Source organism: Prionailurus bengalensis, chromosome D3, assembly GCF_016509475.1.
Source record: "Prionailurus bengalensis isolate Pbe53 chromosome D3, Fcat_Pben_1.1_paternal_pri, whole genome shotgun sequence".
Lineage (NCBI taxonomy): Eukaryota > Metazoa > Chordata > Mammalia > Carnivora > Felidae > Prionailurus > Prionailurus bengalensis.
Window position 1 is genome coordinate 44,509,532 of NC_057356.1, and position 22,179 is coordinate 44,531,710.

General features: G+C 39.1%; 1 protein-coding gene across 1 annotated transcript in view; it reads left to right on the forward strand.

Annotated features, from left to right (window-relative positions):
• The first annotated feature begins 7,491 nt into the window (after positions 1–7,491).
• The window catches only part of MIB1 (MIB E3 ubiquitin protein ligase 1), a 128,517-nt gene continuing 113,829 nt past the window's right edge, over positions 7,492–22,179 (forward strand). Inside the window, exon 1 of the mRNA XM_043558442.1 lies at positions 7,492–7,720. Coding sequence (XP_043414377.1) covers positions 7,492–7,720 — 229 coding nt within the window. The remainder of the gene's footprint in view (positions 7,721–22,179) is intronic.

Consider the following 22,179-nt stretch of genomic DNA (forward strand, 5'->3'; position numbering starts at 1 on the left):
TCCCCACTCCCCCGCCTTTGATTAGATGTGGCTGAATTCTAGATGATGGAACGTCACTGAGTAATATGTGCCATTTTGGGGCCAAAACTTTTGAGAAGTGAGTATGACCCTCTCTGTACTTTTCCCTGCTTCCTTCAGCTATAAGAGATAACCTTAGGGTGATCATGGAACAGCAGCATGAGTCCCCAAATCACCACATGGAGGAAAATGTTCAACTATTACATGAATGGGAAATAAAACTTTTAAAAAATATATTTATTTATTTTTGAGAGAGAGAGCCTGCACACGCGGGGGAGGGGCAGAGAGAGACAGGGAAACACAGAATCTGAAGCAGGCTCCAGGCTCTAAGCTGTCAGCTCAGAGTCTGATGCAGGGCTCGAACCCATGAACTGTGAGACCATGACCTGAGCCGAAGTTGGATGCTTAACTGACTGAGCCACCCAGGCACCCCTGAATGGGAAATAAAACTTAACTGTATTAGAGTCTTTATAAGTTTTGGGTCTATTTGTTATAGCAGACAGTGTTACTCTAGTAAAGTTACTCTCCAAATATTGTACATTTTTGTAGACTTTGTAAAGCAGCCAGAAATTCGTTCATAGTAGTAGAATAATAGGTGAATAATGAAACCACTTTATTTCTGGGGCAAGGATTTACTTATTATATCTTACTTACGGTTGGAATAAAATTCTTACTAGTTTTGAATGGCCCTAAGTATTTCTGAACAAATGGGCAGATAAACAAACATATATGCAAAATAACTGTGTTCTAAACATGGCAGACACATATATGACACAGTGGTCTCCAAAGTGGAATGTGTCTACTTTGAGGAATAACAATTTAAACATATCGGGGGGTGGGGGTGCCTAGGTGGCTCAGTTGGTTAAGCATCTGACTTCAGGTCATGCTCTCGCAGTTCTTGAATATTGGGTTGTTTGCTGTCAGCACAGAGCCCACTTCAGATCCTCTGTTTGCCTTGCTCTCTGTCCCTCCCCGCCCCTGCACACTGTCTCAAAAATAAAATAAAAACATTAAAAAAATTTACATCTAGGGATATTGGAGTGAGGAAAGAAAGTAGGCAAAAATTTTCCATATATTATATATCTTATCCCCATACACAGGCATACCTCGTTTTATTGCACTTTACTTTTTTACACCTCACAGATAATGCTTTTTTTTTTTCAGTTGAAGGTTTGTGGCAACCTATGCTGGGCAAGTCCCTTGGTGCCATTTTTCCAATATCATTTGCTCACTTCATGTCTCTGTGTCACATTTTGGAACTTCCCACAATATTTCAAGCTTCCTCATCATTATTATGTGTTATGGTAATCTGTGATCAGTGACCTTTGATGTTACCACATGGACCACACCCAAATAGATAGTGGACTTAATCGATAAATGATGTGTGTGTTCTGACTGTTCCACTGACTAGCTGTTCCTCCATTTCTCTCCCTCTACTAGGTGCCTCTGTATTCCCCCCCAGACACAACAATATTGAAATTAGGCCAGTTAATTACCCTACAATGGCCTCTAAGTGTTCAAGTGAAAGGAAGAGTCACATACCTCTCACTTAAATCAAAAGCTAGAAATGATTCATCTTAGTGAGGAAGGCAGGTGGAAAGCTGAGATAGGCTGAAAGCTAGGCTTTTTTCACCAGTTAGCCAAATTGTGAATGTAAAGGAAAAGTTTCTGAAAGAAATTAAAGGTGCTAACCCAGTGGACACATAAATGATAAGAAAGTGTAACCACTTTATTGCTGATATGGAGAAAGTTTTTGTGGTCTGGATAGAAGATCAAGCCAGCCACAATATTCCCTTAAACTGAAGACTAATCCTAAGCAAAGTCCTGACTTTCTTCAATTTTATGAAGGCTGAGAAAGGTGAGGAAGTTGCAGAAAAAAAAAAATTGAAGATAGCATAAGGTGTCTCATGAGGTTTAAGGAGAGAAGCTGTCTCCATGACATCAAAGTGCAAGGTGAAGTTGCAAGTGCTGTTGTGGAAGCTGCAGCAAGTTGTTCAGATCTTCATAAGATCATTAGTGAAGGTGGCTCCACTAAACAACAGATTTTCAATATAGACAAAATAGCCTTCTATTGGAAGAAGATGCTATTCAGACTTTTCGTAACTAAAGAGAGGTCAATGCCCAGCCTCAAAGCTTCAAAGGAAAGGTTGACTTTTTCGTTATGTGCTAATGTAGCTGGAGACTTTAAGTTGAAGCCAATTGTCATTTACCATTCTGAATATCCTAGCTCCCTGAAGAATGATTCTAAATCTACTCTGTCTGTGCTGTATAAATGGAACAACAAAGGCTGGATGACAGCATATCTGTTTACAACATGGTTTACTATTTTAAGGCTACTGTTGAGGCTGACTGCTCAGAAAAAAATTCCTTTCAAAATATTGCTGCTCATTGACAATGCACATGGTTATACAAGAGCTCTGATGGAGATGTACAATGAGATTAATATTGTTTTTGTGCCTAATATAACATTGATCTTGTTGCTCATGGATCAAGGAAAAATTTAGACTTTCAAGTTTTATGATTAAAAATATGTTTCATAAAGCTATATCTGTCATAGATAGTGATAACCCTGATAGATTTGGTCAAAGTATGTTGAAAACCTTCTGGAAAACATTCACCATTCTGAATGCCATTTGTAATTCATGGGAAGAGGTCAAAATATCAACATGGACAGGAGTTTAGAAGAAGCTGATTCCAACCCTCATGGATGACTTTGAGGAGTTCCAGACTTCAGTGGAGGAAGTCACTGCAAATGTGATAGAAATAGTAAGAGAACTAGAATTTTCTATCTATTTCTGGTGAAGATGCTGTGAAGATTGTTGTAATGACAAAAAAAAAAAGGATTTAGAATATTACATCAACTTGAATTGACAAAGCAGCTGCAGAGTTTGAGAGGATTGACTAATTCTGAAAGAACTTCAGTGGGTAAAATGCTATCAAACATAATTGCATGCTACAGAGAAATCATTTGCGAAAGAGAAGAGTCAGTAGATACATAAAACTTCATTGTTGTCTTATTTTAAGAAATTGCCACAAGGCGCCTAGGTGATTCAGTAGGTTTAGCAGCTGACTTCCGCTCAGGTGATGATCTAATACTTCGTGGTTTCGAGCCCCAGAGCCCCAAGTGGGCTCTGTGCTGACAGCTAGGAGCCTGGAGCCTGCTTTGGATTCTGTGTCTCCCTCTCTCTCTGCCCCTCCCCCACTCACGCTGTCTCTACCTCTTATAAATAAACTTAAAAAAGATAAAAAAAAAAAAAAAAAAGAAATTGCCACAGCCACCTGAACCTTCAGCAACCACCACCCTGATCAGTCAGCAGATTTCAGTATGGAGGCCAGACCCTCCACCAGCAAAAAGATTACAACTCCCTGAGAGCTCAGATGATGGTGAGCATTTTTTTTTTTTTTTTAGCAATAAAGTACTTTTTAAATTAAGGTATGTACTTTTTTTAGACATAATGCTATTGCACACTTAAAAGTCTACAGTATAGTATAAACATAACTTTTATATGCATGGGGAAACCAAAAATTCATTTGTCTCACTTCACTGCAATACTTGCTTAATTTGGTGGTCTGGAACCAAACCCGCAATATCCCTGAGGTATGTCTGTAATTTCAATTAAGTAAATTATATTATACATACAACATGGTAGTACATATATAATTTATACGCAAATAAGTACATATATCAGAAGTGCATGTTCAAAAATTTTGAACCAAAAGGATGTATAATCAAAACCATTTAGAGACTATTGGCAAACTGCATTGAGTAATCTTGAAATAGTATTAGCAAGATGATGGTGTTGTAAAGTCACAATGTATTTAATAAGAGGATGGATTGATAAGACAGTGTTTAACATAAAGAAATACTACAGGGTTCCTGGGTGGCTCAGTCAGTTAAGTGACCGACTTGATTTCGGCTCAGGTCATGATCTCATGAACTATGATCTATGAACTATGCATCCTGCTTGGGATTCTCTCTCTCCCTCTGTCTTTGCCTCTCTCTCTCAAAATAAATAAATAAACATTAAAAAAAAAATGAAAAAAATTCCCTCATTAAAAAGAGAAATACATTATTAGATTATAGTTTTAGTTGTATGTCTTAACTTCCTCTGTAATACTGGACAAGTTACTACTTAATCAGTCCTGGCTTCATTTTCTTCTTCTTTTTTTAAAAATTATTTTTAATTAAAAAAACTTTTTTTGATGTTTTTATTTATTTTTGAGACAGAGAGGAAGCACCAGCTGGGGAGGGGTAGAGAGAGAGGGGGACAGGAACTGAAGTAGGCTCGGCACTGACAGCTGAGAGCCATGAGTGGTGAGATGACGACCAGAGCCAAAGTCCGCTGAGCCACCCAGGCGCTCCACTGGCCTCATTTTCTTCTTATCAAATATGGGGAGTGGGCTAATTTGAGGTTTCATACTTACGCTTACTTATACTGCAGAGGTTTTGATGAATTCCTGTAGAGGCCTGCAAAGGTAAGAGGAAGGGAAAATTACAGGTGAGCTCTAGCCTTGCTATATTGTATCACTACCTAGCTCCCTTTATAGATCAAATGCACAGGATAGGAACATAGGGTCTGTGGAGTAGTTAGGGAGAAGAGAAAAGAAAACCACTAAGCTAGATCATTCCTTAAGATCTTTTTCATTTTAAGGGCAAATAAAATTCTAAGTTATTATAACTAATCTTTGGTATCAAGAACAAAAGTCTTTCTAAATATTAGATTATTATGTCTTAATAAGTATAAAACTCCACAGTGAGGTAAATACAATTAAATATGTGGAAAGCCATTATTAATATACTGTGCTTGATGTAAAATGTAAGGTTGCACTATTACAAATTGGCCTTTAATCAACTTACTTTACAAAGTCAACCATAAGTATAACTTGTATCGTAGCTATATTTTTTCCAAAGTTGTTTTATCAATTTATTAATTTAAATGATTAATCTAACTGGTCATCATGAAAAGAATGAAACCAGAAAAGATCCCAGAGAGAGAAGGAAGAGTTGGTAGGCAGGAATAATTAATAGTGCCCTTAATTGAACAGCTGCAGTTAAGTAGCTTTGGCAATAGCATGTTTAAAATTTCTGGGGTTGGGCTCCTGGGTGGCTCTGTGGTCCTTGAAATTGAGCCCCTTGTTGGGCTCTGTGCTGACAGCTCAGAGCCTGGAGCCTGCTTTGGATTCTGTGTCTCCCTCTCTCTCTGCTTCTCCCCCACTCATACTCTTTCTCTCTCTCTCTCTCTCTCAAAAATAAATAAGCATTAAAAAATAAAATTTCTGGGGTCAAAATATTTTGAAATGGACTAGAAATTTGGTTGGCCTATTCTGAACAAATATTTTAACTTTTGTTTAGTCTCTCAAATTAGCTCTATTTGACCTTTGGGACTCCATATTTGTATTTTCCTCAGTTTTATTTACGTGAAAAATTAAGAATATTTTATTTGATTACATGATAATTAATTGGTCACATTTCACACTCCCTTTCTGCCCACTTGATTTTGATTATTTGATTCTGCGGGAGTATTCCCGCTCCCATGACTCTCAGGAAAAGCAATAATTTACGCTAACAATCCCTCTATGCTGGGATGAAAAACAAGGGTTTTATTTTTTTTATTATTTTTAATGTTTATTTATTTTTGAGAGAGAGAGAGAGAGAGACAGAACATTAACGGGGGAGGGGCAGAGAGAGAGGGAGACACAGAACTGAAGCAGCAGGCTCCAGGCTCTGAGCTGTCAGCACAGAGCCCGACGCGGGTTCGTACTCACAGACCGCGAGATCATGACCTGAGCCAAAGTCGGATGTTCAACCAACTGAGCCATCCAGGGGCCCCAAAAATCCTACACACCATAATGTCATTTAACTAATAGCCAGAAACCACTCTTACAGACCTCTTATTTTCCTTTCAAGGTTGTCTTTTGCATTCAGGGACTGAATGATGGGAGTTATCAATGGGCAAGGTGCATGTAAACTCTCCCAGGAGCTTGTACTGTTTGGAGTCTACTTAGCACCCTGACTCCACTTGAAGACAAGACACACCTTCCAAAGGACTTTGTACATTGCTCACATTCGGTACCATTCTACCGAATGGTTAAAATACATCCCTAGGGTTGTTGGGGTGACTCAGCCTGTTGAGCATCTGACTTCTGATTTCATCCCAGGGTTCAGGAATCGAGCCCCACCCCTCGCAAGAGTCTCTCTATTCCTCTGTCCCGCTCCCCCCTCCCCCCCCAAAAGTACATCCTTAATCACCCACTCTGGTTTGAAATGTTTGCAATTTACACATACAAAAATACAGGTCGCCCTTAATCTGTGCTATAATCTATTCTATTTCCGACCCTGTTAAAAAAAGACTAAAACAACACGGAATCCCAAACACATACTCTACACCGAGGTACACTAGAATTCAAAGATTAAGACTGACCTCTTCACAGCTACCCAGCTTCAGCGCCCGAGTCGGATCCCAGTCTCGGTTGATTTCCTCCAGCCCCACCTCCAGGTGAGTGGGACGGATTTCTTGCTCCGCCCCTTTTCTCACAACCAATGGGGCGCGCTTCACCACCCGTAGGCCACAACCCCATTTACCGCCCCTCCCAGCGCCTCTGGCTGGGCTGGCAGTCTAGCCACCCCCCTCCTTTTTTTTTTTTTTTTTTTTGGGCTAGGCGCATGCGCACTCTCATCGGGCCCTGGAGAGACGCTTAGGGATCGATTTTCTTCTCCTTTCTTTCCCCAGTCGCGCGACTCTCCAAAACCCTTTCCGCCCTACTGTTGCTGAGGATTCCCCTCCTAGTGAGAGAAGGGGTTGTTCCAGTCTTGAGTGCGTCAGTATCCGGATGTGGAGCCGCTCTCGCCCGGCGGGGACTCTGTGGCGGGGCGGAGCGCGGCGGCGTGCGCGGGGGCACAGAGAAGGGGGCCCGTGGGCCCGGGCGCTCGCCGGACGCTGGGAGGTACCACCACTGCCCACGGGGGAGGAGACGGCGCCGGCACTCGGGCGCCCACCCCGGATCGAGGGGCTGGGGGAGAAAAAAGGCCGACAGTTAAGCTTGCTCCCCGCTGCCCTCGCCGTCCCCCCCGGGCTAGCCTCCCCCGGCCCCCTGCGCTCCCCGCGCTCCCGGCCGGGGGAGAGCGTGGTTTCCTGGCGGCCGTCGCTGTAGCCCGGCCGGGGAGCCCGGAGGAAGCGGGGGAGTCCCCGCCCACGGCCCCCTCCCCTCTGCCCGCCCGCCGCCGCCGCCTCTGAGCCGCTGCGGTCCGGCCTCCAGTCCGAGCGGGGGGCGCGGCGGCGGCGGCGACGGCTGGAGAGCGGCTGTGGGCTTGTCGGGGACCGCGCCGCCGCCCCCGTGAGTTATTCCCACGTCCCCCGGGGCTCGCTGCCGCTCCCGCCGGCGCCGAGAGTCCGGCCCGGGCCCAACTCCCTCACGGGCCCACCGGCGGCGGCGGCGGCGGCGGCGGCGGGAGAGCCCACCGCCCGGGCCCCGATGAGTAACTCCCGGAATAACCGGGTGATGGTGGAAGGGGTCGGGGCCCGGGTGGTGCGCGGCCCGGACTGGAAGTGGGGGAAGCAGGACGGCGGCGAGGGCCATGTGGGCACGGTCCGGAGCTTCGAGAGCCCCGAGGAGGTGGTGGTGGTGTGGGACAACGGCACCGCCGCCAACTACCGCTGCTCTGGGGCCTACGACCTGCGCATCCTGGATAGCGCGCCCACGGGTAAGTCTTGGCCCCTGGCCCAGGGTCTGCGCGCGTGCGGGGAACGGGCGAGGCCCGGTGGGCGTCGGGACGCCTGGGAGAAGCCCCAGATGGAAAGGGAGAGAGCCAAAGGGATTTTGGGTTCAGTACCTCGTAAACAAAAACTTGCCGAAAAGACACCGCTGCCCCCACGGGAAATGATGGCTGCACCGTCACCAGGATGCTTTCAAGCCTGGAGGGCACAAAGCACCGGGAAAACAACAGACCGTTCCCCTCCTCCTCCTTCTCTAGGGAAAGGGTCTGGAGAGGCCTGTCTAATAAGCCATTGAAATTAATCAGCCACCGAGTGATAACTGTCTGAAGAGAGGCTTGCCTAGCCATATGGTCTTTAGTTGACGGGTTACAATTGCCGAGGGGCTTCTGGTACCTCGGATTGTTGAAATGCCAATTATATATGTATGTATGTATGTATGTACGTACGTAACGTACGTACATTTGTATGTATGGCTTCCTGTAACACATAGAAAGACAGACTTGGAATTAAGTAGCCGAATGTTAATTGGGACTTTGTAGAATGATTTTTCACCTCAATTGGTTCATTACCAGTAGAGGGAAAAACAGTCTAACCTGCTGAACCATTTCTTTGTGTTAAATACTTTTTCCAAGTGGATTAGACGCCAGATTTTTTTGTGTGTAAGGTTATGTCAGAGACTTACCCATTCACAGGAGTCAGTTTGATTCACAAAATTTCAGGGATCTGTTATTGACTCTAGAATTTTTATGTAATGGGGTAAACTGAACTTTATTTTATTGGATTATTTTAATCAAGGCTATATTTATAGATTTGTCCATGATATCTATTTAGTTGAAAATAATTCAAATTTAAAATTTGTTACTTTTCAGAATGCATAAAGAAGCTACTTTAAAAAAATTGAGGTATCATTGACATACTAGTTTTACATGTATACATAATGATTCGATATTTGTACATATTGCAAAATGATCATCCCAGTAAGTTTAGTTAACCTCTATCACCATCTATAGTTGTAAAATTTTTTTTCCTTTGTAATGGGAACTTGTAAGATTTACTCTCTTAGCAAGTTTCAAATATTCACTACAGTGTTATTAATTGTAGTCATCATGTAAAGTACACTTTACATCCCATGACTTATTTATTTTATGACTGGAAGTTTGTACCTTTTGACACCCATCACCCATTTCACCCACTCTCACTCACCTCTGGTAACTACCAAGAGGTAGTTTCATTATATATATATATATGTGTGTGTGTGTATATATATATATATATATATATATATATATATATATATATAAAATGGAAAGAAATGTAAGAAAGTAAAGGATAAAGAAAATGTGCCATATATATATATATATATATATGTATATATGCACATTTTCTTTATCCTTTCATCCATTGATGGACATTTAGGTTGTTTCCTTGTCTTGGCTATTGTAAATAATGTTGCAGTGAACATGGGAATGCATATATCATTTTGAATTAGTGTTTTCATTTTCTTCCATTAGTTACCCAGAAGTATTGCTGGATCCTATAGTAGTTCTATTTTTAATCTTTTGAGGCACTTTTCCATATTGGCTACACACATTTATGTTCCCACTAACAGAGAACATCCTTGTTTTTGTTCATATCCTTGCCAATGCTTGTTATTTCTTGTCTTTTTGATAGTAGCTGTTCTAACAAATGTGAGGTGATACCTCATTTGTGGTTTTGATATGCATTTTTGTGATGATTAGTGATGTTGAGTATTTTTTCATGTGTCTTGTTGGCCATCTGTATGTCTTTGAAAAAATGCCTCTTTAGATCCTCTGTCCATTTTTTTTTTTTTAAGTTTATTTATTTTGAGTAAGAGAGCGTGAGCAGGGGAGGGGCAGAGAGAGAGAGAGGGAGAGAGAGAGAGAATCCCAAGTGGGCTCTGCGCTATCAGTGCTCTCAGTGCAGAGCCCAACCCGGGCTCGTTCTCACGAACTGTGAGATCATGACCTGAGCTGAAGGTAGACACTTAACCGACTGAGCCAGCCAGGCACCCTCTCTGTCTATGTTTTAATCAGATTTTTTTTTTTTTTTTTTTGCTGTTGAATTGTGCGGGTTCTTTATGTATTTTAGATATTAATCCCTTATATGTATTACTTGCAAGTATTTTCTCCCATTCAGTAAGTTGCTCTTTCCTTTCGTTGATTGTTTCCTTTGCTGTGTAGTGGCTTTTTAGTTTGATGTATTCTCACTTGTTCATTTTTGCTTTCGTTGCTTTTGGCATCAAGTCCAACAAATTCATTGCCAAAATCATTGTTAAAGAGCTTACTTCCTATGTGTTCTTCTAGGAGTTTTATGGTTTCATGTCTTAATGCTAAAGTCTTTAATACATTTTGAGTTAATTTATAAGTAAGCTACTTCTACGGCTTGATGATTGAGTTTGACAAAGCTTAACAAATCTGAAATGGGTTTATATTTATTATTAGCAGCAACAAAAAGGAAACTAACACAGGCCAACTCAGTTTTTTTGAACAGATAATTCATAAAATTGTGTTTCTTAGCTGGCTTTTTAAACATTGAGAAGAATGAATATGCATGTCCCAAAGAAAAGATTCAACAGTACCAAAAGGGATAGCTATTGATATCACCTTCTTGTGTATTCTTACATAATACTCTATTTATTGCAAGCATATTTATTAATATACTGTAAATCTACTGCCTTTTAAAGGTACAAATGGTAGTACACTATATTCTCTTCTGCACTTTTGTTTCTTTCACTTAATAGTACATACTGGGAATTGTTCCATGTTATTAGCACATATAGGTCTACCTTATTCTTTCATAACTGCATAGTATACCAGTTGACTGGATGTAATAATTTATGTAATGTGTTTTATTGATGGGCATTTATATTGTTTCAGGTCTTATTTACAATGATGCAGTGAATAAATCCTATGCATATGTACTGAGTACTTTTTTTAATTTAAAAAACATTTTTTTAATGTTTATTTACTTTTGAGAGAGAGAGAGGGGGAGGGAGGGAGGGAGTGGGGGAGGGGAAGAGAGAGAGGGAGACACAGAACCTGAAGCAGGCTCCAGGCTCTGAGCTGTCAGCGATAGAGCACGACGAAGGGCTTGAACTCAGCGAACTGAGAGATCATGACCTGAGCCGAAATTAGACACTCAACTGGCTAAGCCACCCAGGCACCCCAGTGCTGAGTACTTCTAATGTGGAATTGCTAGATCAAGGGGTACACATACTTAACATTTTGATAGATGTTGGTTAACTGCTGTCTAAAGACATTTTACCACTTTACACTCTCAACAACACTGTATGAGGCATGTACCTGTTTCTGCACACTCTTAAAATTTTATCATGCTAGTTCAAGCTAAAGTTTGGCCACAACTAAATAATTTGGAGGCATCTTGGTATCAGTAATTGCAGGTTTATGGGGAAATTTAAATATCTTTCCAGGGTAAAGTGTAACAAATCCTATACTACAGCAGTTTTTGAAGGGATGTTAATGTTGTCTGTGTGTTTTGTGGTATGGAGTATATCTGTCATAAATAGTTTCATTATCTTTTATAAAAGCAGGTGTTTTTAGAGGTAATTTTTTAAAAATCTCAGTTTAATTTACATGACTTTATACATTTAATTTGTAATATGTAACAATTCATCTTGTTGATCTGATTATTTTAGCAGACGTTTTAAAAGCATTTCTAGGGACGCCTGGGTGGCTCAGTCGGTTGAGCGTCCGACTTCAGCTCAGGTCATGATCTCACAGTGTGTGGGCTCGAGCCCCACATCGGGCTCTGTGCTGATGGCTCAGAGCCTGGAGCCTGCTTCTGATTCTGTGTCTCCCTCTCTCTCTGCCCCTTCCCTGCTCATGCTCTGTCTCTCTCTGTCTCAAAAATAAAAACATTAAGAAAAAAAAAATAAAAAAAAGCATTTTTAGATACAGGATAGCTAGCCTTCTTATGCAGTGCTGTTGAAATATTTTAATTTCTATGATTTAATTTCTTCACTTTTATTTTGTTTTCCTTAAAGGATTGAACAGATCACAAGTTCTTAGATCTAATTTTGCCCCAGGACTATAATACTACTTTCAATTTTTTTTCTCTTTTTTCTTGAAAATATTTAACAATTAATATCTGTTGGTACTTTATTATATTCTTGAGATTTATTAAATATTACATTTATATTGTACTTGATATTTATTTACATAATAGTTAAAAATAAATTTAACCTTTTTGAAATAATTTCAGGTTTACAAAAATTATAAAATTAGTAAAAAGACTTCCTTTTTGCCCTTGCTCATCTTCTTCAGATGTTAACAGCTTACAAAGTACAATTACTGAAACCAGAAAAATAACATTAATATTATACTATTAACTAATCTACAGACCTTATTAAGATTTCATCAGTTGTCCTACTAATGTCTTTTTTCTGGTCCAGGATCCAATCCAGGATCACTCATTGCATATAGTAATTGAGCTGCATATGAACTGTCAAATTCTCCAGCTTGTCTGTCTTTATTCTTCTATTTTTTCACTTTATCAAGGTTCTTAATGTTTTGAGTTTTCTTTGTTCCAAACAGCAGCTCAAAGTTCCAGTCATTCTATACTGTTGAAGCCAAGCTTTGCTGTTGACAGAGATATGACATTGTCATATCTAAACTATCAGATCTTACCCAAAATTCAAATTACTGAAAACTTACCTCATATATGTAAAGCTTCTTTTGTTTTATTGGTTAGGGGCAACATAGATAATTGCATTACCAGGTGTGGGAGAAAATTTTCAGTTAGAAGTTAGAAGACAGCTAGCTGACTTTTTTCTTTATGTATGAGATATATGGATTAGATCAATTTAAATAAAAATTTTCTTCTAGCTTTAAAAGTTTGATTTGATGTAAATAGTAAAGAACTAATAACTATTTATATAGCTGACTCAACTAACCTGGAAATATAAATTAAGAAAAGATATCTTTCACCTCACCCCAGTCAGACTGACAAAACTTTAAAGTCTAAAAGTAGTATGTAATAATAAGGAATATGGGGAAATCAGAACTCTCAGGTTATTGGTGGGACAGAAAATTGATACAACCACTTTGAGAAGCAATTTGGCAGTCTTGTAAACTTTACAAACGCACATATCCTGCAACTGAGAAAATCTTTTAAGTGTATGTCCATGAGATCCTCAGGCACAAATCTGTAAAGAGGTTATGTATTGAGAAATTCATTGTAGTATTTATAAAACCAATAATTTGGTAACTACTAAAAGTTTATATGTAATTTGTATATAATGTTACATGAGTCTCATACAGTAAAATATTAGTTAAAATGAAAAAATTAGTGTATATTTACCAATTATATGTTGAGTAAAAAAAAGTAGGTTTCAAAGAATTACTGTAGGGGTGCCTGGGTGGCTCAGTTGGATAAGTGTCTGACCCTTATTTCAGCTCATGTCTTGATCTCACTGTTCGTGAGATTGAGCTAGGGTGGGGCTCTGTGCTGTCAGTTTGGGATTCTCTCTCCCTCCCTTTCTCCCTCCCTTTCCCTCTCTCTCCCCCTCCCTTTCACTCTCTCCCCCTCCATTTCTCTCTCTTTCCCCCTCCCTTTCTCTCTCTCCCCCTCCCTTTCTCTCTCTCCCCCTCCCTTTCTCTCTCTCCCCCTCCCTTTCTCTCTCTCCCCCTCCCTTTCTCTCCCCCTCCCTTTCTCTCTCTCCCTTTCTCTCTCTCTCTCTCTCTCTCTCCCTTTCTCTCTCTGCCTCTCATCTGCTTGTGTGTGCATGTACACTCTCAATAAATTAAAAAAAAAAAAACTTAAAAAAAAGACACCAGACTCAAAATTACGTACAAAAAACCAAAAACCACAAAGAATTACTGTAGATAATACTGTGCTTCTTATGTAAAATTTAAATACTGAAAATTATGGAAAAAATATATGTGGAAAAAGGGTAAATAAACACTTAGGCTGAAAGGATCCAGCCTTCAGCATGGTATTTTGGTATTTTGCTTATATTCACAATTTTTTGTTTTGTTTTGTTTTGTTTTTTAAATGAGAGCAAGGGGCACCTGGGTGGCTCAGTCTGTTAAGCGTCCCACTCTTGACTTGGGCTCAGGTCATGGTCTCACGGTTTGTGGGTTCGAACCCTGCACCGGGCTCTGTGTTGACAGTGCAGAGCCTGTTTGGGATTCTGTCTCCCCTGCTTTCTGACCCTCCCCTGCTTGCTCTCTATCTCTCTCTCAAAATAAATAAAAATAAACTTAAAAAATGTTTTTAGGGGCGCCTGGGTGGCTCAGTCGTTAAGCTTCCGACTTCAGCTCAGATCACAATCTCGCGGTCCGTGAGTTTGAGCCCCACATCGGGCTCTGGGCTGATGGCTCAGAGCCTGGAGCCTGCTTCCCATTCTGTGTCTCCCTCTCTCCCTGCCCCTCCCCCATTCATGCTCTGTCTCTCTCTGTCTCAAAAATAAATAAAACGTTAAAAAAAATTTAAAAAATGTTTTTAAAAAGGAGAGCAGTATGGTTTTTCTTCATTGTTTTAGAAAATCTTAGTTTAATATATTAGTAAATCAGGTCTGATTCTAAATTCAGTTTGATCCCATTCTTGATTTTGCTAGATGCTTTAGCTTTTAGGAGACCTCATAAAGATAGATAATCCAAAGCGATGAAGTGCATTTCTGAGTATATTATACTGGTTTTTAAGCTTTTATGTCTTGGCTTCAAACCCACTCTCTGTATTCTACCCTGTGAGGCTGGGATGGCTTCTGCATGTATTTTTTTTTGCCAGCTGGATCCTTGCTGGCTCTGCCAATAGGGGGCGCTCAAAGGAGACTGGAAGGCTAAAGTGGGAGAAGGAACTTGCTGTTTTGTTTTTCTTGCTTTCTTTTGGCATCATCTCATCTAGCAGGATTTCAGTATCAGTGTTTGGTTCCAGGTTACTTCCAATATAACCAGAAACATCATCAGTGTGTCCCCACTCAGTGACACCAGCACCAGCCAGTCACAACCCCTTTATAAAGGTCTGGATCCTACCCCTATAGAATCCCTCCTTTAGTAATCCCATTTTTTTTTTCATTGTTTCCCTATTTCTAGAAGTGGTGGATTGGTGTAGTTTATGTCTCCTTACTGGACTGTAACTAATACAGTATCTTCATTAAATCTCAATCTTATTTTTCTATTCCATTTACCAGTTAAGTAAAGATTTTTATTGAAATTTAGCTAGTAATTTTGTTTTTTCTGATGCTAGTCATTTCTTACATATGAATTAGAAGGTGTGTTACTTTTATATTTTGAATCAGTGAATTCTGAATTTACTGAATTTAAAATGAAGTGAAATATTATTTTAAGGATGTGGGTATAAAAATTTATTCATGATATGCATCATTGGTATTAAAGACCGTATAATGATGTTTTGAAACCTCTCTAAACACCAGTTTTCACTTTGCTTATTCTAGTTTCTTTTGGACAGCATTTATTTTCTCATGTCATCTTTACCTGGGACACATTAAATAGATGTAGTTAAAAAAAAAAGTCTTATAAGGGGCATACCACTAACACCTACTTTTCATCACAGAAAAGGTGTGCAATTTTGAAGCATTTATTTTTCATTTATTTATTTTGTAAATGAAAAATATGGAACTCATTCTTAATTTTGCCTTTTAAGCCCTTTGTCTCAAGATAATCAACAGCATGCTGTTTTATGTTACTAGCATACATTCCACAAATCTGCTTAAGTAGGCACAAAAAAGTTGCAGCATGTCTTAATGTGCCAGAGGTGAGCAACATTGTTAGGACCCGTTGCTCTCAAACCCCCTCACCTCCAGGACACCTGTGTTCTCTGTGTGAGTTGTGAGTTTTTGTGTGGACTCCCTGAGGGTGCTGGTGTCAGCTCAGTGATTTACAATTAGTGAAACTTAATCTCAATCTTAATATTTTTAGAGAAAAAATAAATATAAAAGTTTCAGTGGAAGTCCAACCCCCCCCCCCCTTTTTTTTCAGAATGCTTGGGACCAAGTGTATACTTCTGGATTTTAGAACTATAATATGGTATGTGTGCAACATAGTACATAACATCCACTTTGAGGTCCACAGAAGTACCATGTAATCAAGTAAATTAACATTTCTTCAGGGAAGCATATGAATAATTATACTACAGGGATGATAAAGACTACATACTATATATAGCCTCTTGTTTGTTCAGGTCAGGGTTTATGACTGAGTTTGCTGCTAACTTACAAAAACACTTGGAGTTTGGCATTATAGATAAGACATTGTGGACTTCGATTTTCTCTTGCATTTCACAGAATCTTGTTCTATATACCCTGAGCATGTACCTCACTGTGGAAACCATTGCTCTAAGTCACCTAGCAAGAGCTTATGCATTTTAAGTATCTATGGGAAAATGGCCTTTTTTTTTTGTTTTTGTTTTTAAGAACATTTCTCCTTTTTTTTTTTTTTTGATTTTTTATGTTTATTTACTTTTCAGAGAGAGACAGAGACAGAGTGTGAGCAGGGGAGGGTCAGAGAGAGAGGGAGACACAAAATCCGAAGCAGGCTCCAGGCTCTGTGTTGTCTGCACAGAGCCCGATGTGGGGCTCAAACCCACAAACTGCAAGATCATGACCTGAGCCAAAGTCAGAGGCTTAACTGACTGAGCTACCCAGGAGCCCCAAGAACATTTCTCCTTCTTAAAACTCATTTCTTTACTCACACATTTTCATATGTCCCTACATCATTTAGCTTGCCTCTTCTACCATTTTATCTGGATTACAGTGATAGAACATTGCCTCCATTGGAACTAGGAACATAGCAACAATTTTTATTTATTTTTTAATGTTTTACTTTAATTTTGAGAGTGAGAGAGCGTGAGTGGGGGAGAGTCAGAGACAGAGGGAGACATAGAATCCGAAGCAGATTCCAGGCTCTGAGCTGTCATCACAGAACCTGATGTGGAGCTCAAACCCACGAACTTCGAGATCATGACCTGAGTCAAAGTCAGATGCTTAACCAACTGAGCCACCCAGGTGCTCCTTTATTTTTATTTTTTTTAAATTGAAATATAGTTGACATAGTGTTATATCAGTTTCAGGTGTACAACAGTGATTCAGCAATTCTGTAGTTACTCATGCTCACCATGGTGAGTGTAGTTATCATCTGTTATCATACGAAGTTATTACTGCATTATTGACTATATTCCCTATACTGTACTTTTCATCTCTGAGTTATTTATTTTATAACTGGAAATTTGTACCTCTTAAACCCCTTCACCTATTTTGCCTATCCCCCTACCCCTCTCCCTCTGGCAACCACTAGTTCTGTATGAGTGTGTGTCCCTTTTATGTTGTTGTTTTTTATTCTTTTTTTTTTTTTTTTTTTTTAGGTTTCATATATAAATGAGATCATACGATATTTGTCTTTTTTTGGTCTGACTTATTTCACTTGGCATAATACCCTCTAGATCCATCCATGTTGTTGTGAATGGCAACTTTATTCTTTTTTATGGCCTAGTAGTTTTCGATTGTACATATCTACCACATCATGTTTATCCATTCATCTATCATTAGACATGTAGGTTGCTTCTATATATTGGCTATTGTAAATAATGCTGCAGTAAAAATAAGGGTGCATGTATCTTTTTGTATTAGTAAGTGTTTTCATTTTTCTTTTTAAAATAATTTTATTTATTTAGTTTTTTAATGTTTATTTTTGCAGGAGAGAGAGAGACAGAGCATGAGCGGGTGAGGGGCAGAGAGAGAGGGAGACACAGAAACTGAACTGGGTTCAAGGCTTTGAGCTGTCAGCGCAAAGCCGGACAGGGGGCTTGAACTCACAAACCACAAGATCATGACCTGAGCCGAAGTCAGATGCTTAACTGACTGAGCCACCCAGGTGCCCCAAATAAATTTTTTTTAAGTTTATTCATTTTGAGAGAGACACAGCACGAGTCAGGGAGGGACAGAGAGGGAGAGAGAGAGAGAGAATCCGAGGCTGGCTCCATGCTGCCAGTGGAGAACCTGATGCAGGTCTCAAACCCACAAAACATGAGATCGTGATTGAACTGAAACCAAGAATTGGATGCTTAACCTACTGAGCCATCCAGGAGCCATCTTTGGGTAATACCCAACAGTGGAATTACTGGATCATATGGTAATTCTAGTTTTAATTTTTTGAGGAACCTCCATACTGTTTTCCATTCTGGTTGCACCAGCTTACATTCCCACCAACAGTGCATGAGAGTCCCTTTTCATCACATCCTTGCCAGCACTTGTTATTTCCTATCTTTTCGGTACTAGCCGTTCTGACTGGTGTGATTGTTGTTTTGATTTGCATTTCTGGATGATTAGTGATGCTGAGCATCTTTTCATGTGTCTGTTGGCCATCTGTATGCCTTTTTTTGAAAAATGTCTATTTAGGTCCTCTGCCTATTTTTTTTATTGTATTGTTTTGATGTTAAGTTTGATGTATTTTTTATATAGTTTGGATATTAACCCTTTACTGGATGTATCATTTGCAAATATCTTCTCTCATTCATAGGTTGCCTTTTCATTTTGTTGATGGTTTTCTTTGCTGTAAAAGCCTTTTATTTAGTGTGATGTTTATTTTTGCTTATGTTTCCTTTGCCTGAGGAGACAAATACAGAAAAATGTTGCATTTTCTTCCACAAATTCTAATGGTTTGGGGTCTTATATTTAGATTTTTAATCTAGTTTGAATTTATTTTCATGTATGGTGTAAGAAAGTTGTCCAGTTTCATTCTTTTGCTTGTAGCTGTTCAGTTTTCCTAGCACCATTTATTCAAGAGACTTTTTCTTTTCTCTGTTGTATATTCTTGGTGTCTTTTGTAGTAGATTAATTGACCATATAAGTGTGAGTTTATTTCTTGATTTTCTGTTATGTTCCATCGATCTTGTCTGTTTTCATACCAGTACTATACTGTTTTGATTACTATAACTTTGTAGTGTGGCTTGAAGTCTGGGATTGTGATACTTGTAGTTTTGTTTCTTCTTTCTCAAGATTGCTCTGGCTATCTGGGATCTTCTGTGGTTCCATACAGATTTTAGGATTATTTGTTCTACCTCTGAAAAATGCTGTCGGTATTTTGGTTAAGGATTACATTAAATCTGTCGATTACTTTGGGTAGTACAGACATTTTAACAATATTAATTCTTCCAGTCTATGAGCATGGTATTTCTTTCCATTTGTTTCTATCATTTTCAGTTTCTTTCATCAATATCGTACAGTTTTCACAGTAGAGGTCTTTCACCTCCTTGATTAAATTTATTTGCAGGTATTTCATTCCTTTTGATACAATTGTAAGTGGGATTGCTTTCTTAATTTATCTTTCTACTACTTCATTATTAGTGTTATTAGTATAATACGTTTCTGTATATTAATTTTGCATCCTGCAATTTTACTGAATTCATTTATTATCCTAATAGTTTTCTCGTGGTATCATTAAGGTTTTCTATAAATGGTATGACATCTGCAAATAATGACAGTTGTACTTCTTCATTACCAGTGTTGGTGCCTTTTATGTCTTTTTCTTGTCTGATTGCTGCAGCTATGACTTTCAGTACTGTGTTGAATAAAAGTGGAAAGAGTAGATTTTTGTCTTGTTCCTGATCTTAGAGGAAAAGCATTCACCTTTTCACCATTGAGTATGATGTTAGCTATGGGTTTATCATATGTGGCCTTTATTGTGTTGAGATGTATTCCCTCTAAACCCACTTTGTTGAGAGTTTTTATCAATTTTAATTAACAGTTTTTACCTTTGTATGCCCATAGTTCTGTGTAAACAGGTTCTTGTGAAATAGTCTGGTACATTTAAAACTTTGTTTGGGAAAGAAAATGGGTTCTGAATTCTATACAGCTTGCTTATAAATGAATTTATAGAACACAACTAAGATCTTGGGGATTTAAATTAGTTCAGGAGGTAGGGGAACACAGCAGATAGACCAGACATTCATTTGTTGTTTCGGAGTATTTTTTTTTTTTTAAGTGTATTTCCCTTTGTAGATAGTTGCTTTGGTTAGAATTAGTTCATATTCTGTAAACATACTCATGATATGAGTATTTGATTTTTTTTCCAGGGTAGATTTATCTTCTTCTTTTTTTAATGTTCATTTTTGAGAGGGAGACAGAGAGCATGCAAGCAGGGAAGGGACAGAGAGAGAGAGGGAGGCACAGAATCCGAAGCAGGCTCCAGGCTCTGAGCTGTCAGCACAGAGCCTGATGTGGGGTCAAACTGACAAACTGTGAGATCATGACTGGAGCTGAAGTTGGACACTTAACTGACTGAGCCACCCAGGCACCCCTATATTTATCTTCTTGATGATAATTTTGTTTCTAAAAAGACAAACAATGGGATAGAAATGTTTTTTTTTTTTCAACTTTTTTTTTTTTTTTTAATTTATTTTTGGGACAGAGAGAGACAGAGCATGAACGGGGGAGGGGCAGAGAGAGAGGGAGACACAGAATCGGAAACAGGCTCCATGCTCGGAGCCATCAGCCCAGAGCCTGACGCGGGGCTCCAACTCCCGGACCGCTAGATCGTGACCTGGCTGAAGTCGGACGCTTAACCGACCGTGCCACCCAGGCGCCCCGAAATGTTCTTATATTTTAAAAAAAAGGTCATTATTTGATATTTAAAGGTTTTGCAGGGCTAATGATAATAAATCATAATAGCTTAGAGTTGCCATAGCTAACATTATGGTGTTTTGCTCACCCCCTTTTCCAGTCTCTTTTCATACAGTAGTGGAAAATGCTCTAGCTTAGTAGGGAAATTAAGGTATTTGTTCATTCTATATTTTATCAAGTGAGACTGTTAACTAGGGAGTGGACTAACATTTCATGAGCTCCAGTCATGTGTCAGGCACTGTGCTAAGTGTTTTATAAACTTTATTTCATTTAATCCTGAAAAAATATTATTTGATAGCCTTTATTTTACTGATGAGAAAATAGGCTATGAGAAATGAACTAACTTGCCCAGGATTTCACAAGTAATAAGTTCATGGTGGAGATTCAAATCTGGGTTTGTCAGTCTTACTTCTTTACTTTTTCAACTTTATAACATTAGTCTTTTTGAGCCTTAGTTCTTCACTTGTAAAATGAAGTTGGAGTAGGTCAAGGTACACAGACAGATGTTTTGCTTCTAAAATGAAATAGTGAATTTTTACCAGGTAGCAGGAAAAAAAGTGATAAAATTCTTAATTTTGTTTGACTTCATTCACATTCTACCTCTATGCAACAAGTGCTTAAAAATAACAAACATACTACTAAAATTCCCAATTGTATGCCTAATTTGATAACTTGTTTCTTTTCTTTGGACTGTATGGGGCATGATTGTAATTTTATTATGCAAACTTGTAATACAGCAGAGTAGTAGAGGATGCAAAAATAGATGAGAGAAGAACGTGTCCAACAGAAAGATACGACGAAGAAGTGGGAGATTTTGGGTGAAATGCCTTCAAGGACATTTTCTTAGTGTGTACCAAGAGTTGGTTAGGAAGTAGTTTCACTCTACTACATTGGTGAAATTAAAAAGTAATCTCAATTTTTAAAGTGTATCTCTTTAAGATTTATTTGAATATTAGAATAGGTTTTTGGTAACATAGTCTTTTGAATCTAGTGGGTTAAATGGGGAACATGATGCTCTAGATATGTAATTATTTAAATAAGATCAGATGGAGAAAAAACTCTGGTGGAGTGAAGAGCTTAAGAGGGCCAAGCTTTGTACTCACACCCACCTAGGTTTGAATTTGAGCCTGGCACTTGCTAATGTTGTGTGACTTCACATAGGTTACTTCTGAGCCTCAATATCTTCGTTTATAAATGGGGATCATAATGCCTGCCTTTTAGTATGGTTGGGAAGGTTAAACTAAAATGTGTCTAAGTCTCATTAGCCTGATGTGGTAATAATGAACAGTGGCTAGTATTATTAATAATAACAATCTTATTTTCATTAATTTAGTATTTCTCAAGAGAAAGGAATGTAGAATACAGCAACCAGCTGGCAGGTCACAAAGGCCTTACCCTCATTAGGAATTTTAATTATTGTTGAGACAATTTCTTTTTTTTTTCTTTTTTTTTTAATTTTTTTTTTTTTCAATGTTTATTTATTTTTGGGACAGAGAGAGACAGAGCATGAACGGGGGAGGGGCAGAGAGAGGGAGACACAGAATCGGAAACAGGCTCCAGGCTCTGAGCCATCAGCCCACAGCCTGACGCGGGGCTCGCACTCACGGACCCCGAGATCGTGACCTGGCTGAAGTCAGATGCTTAACCGACTGCGCCACCCAGGCGCCCCGAGACAATTTCTAAACCACTAAGTAGTTTAAAGTTTCAGGGAGAATAGGATGCATACTGTAGGTGGCTAGCCCTCTTTAATCTCTGTAATGTTTTTGTCACATTGATTTGGGGTTAAAGTTGAATGAATCCTTAACTCAGAAATAGGATTTCTTGACTGGT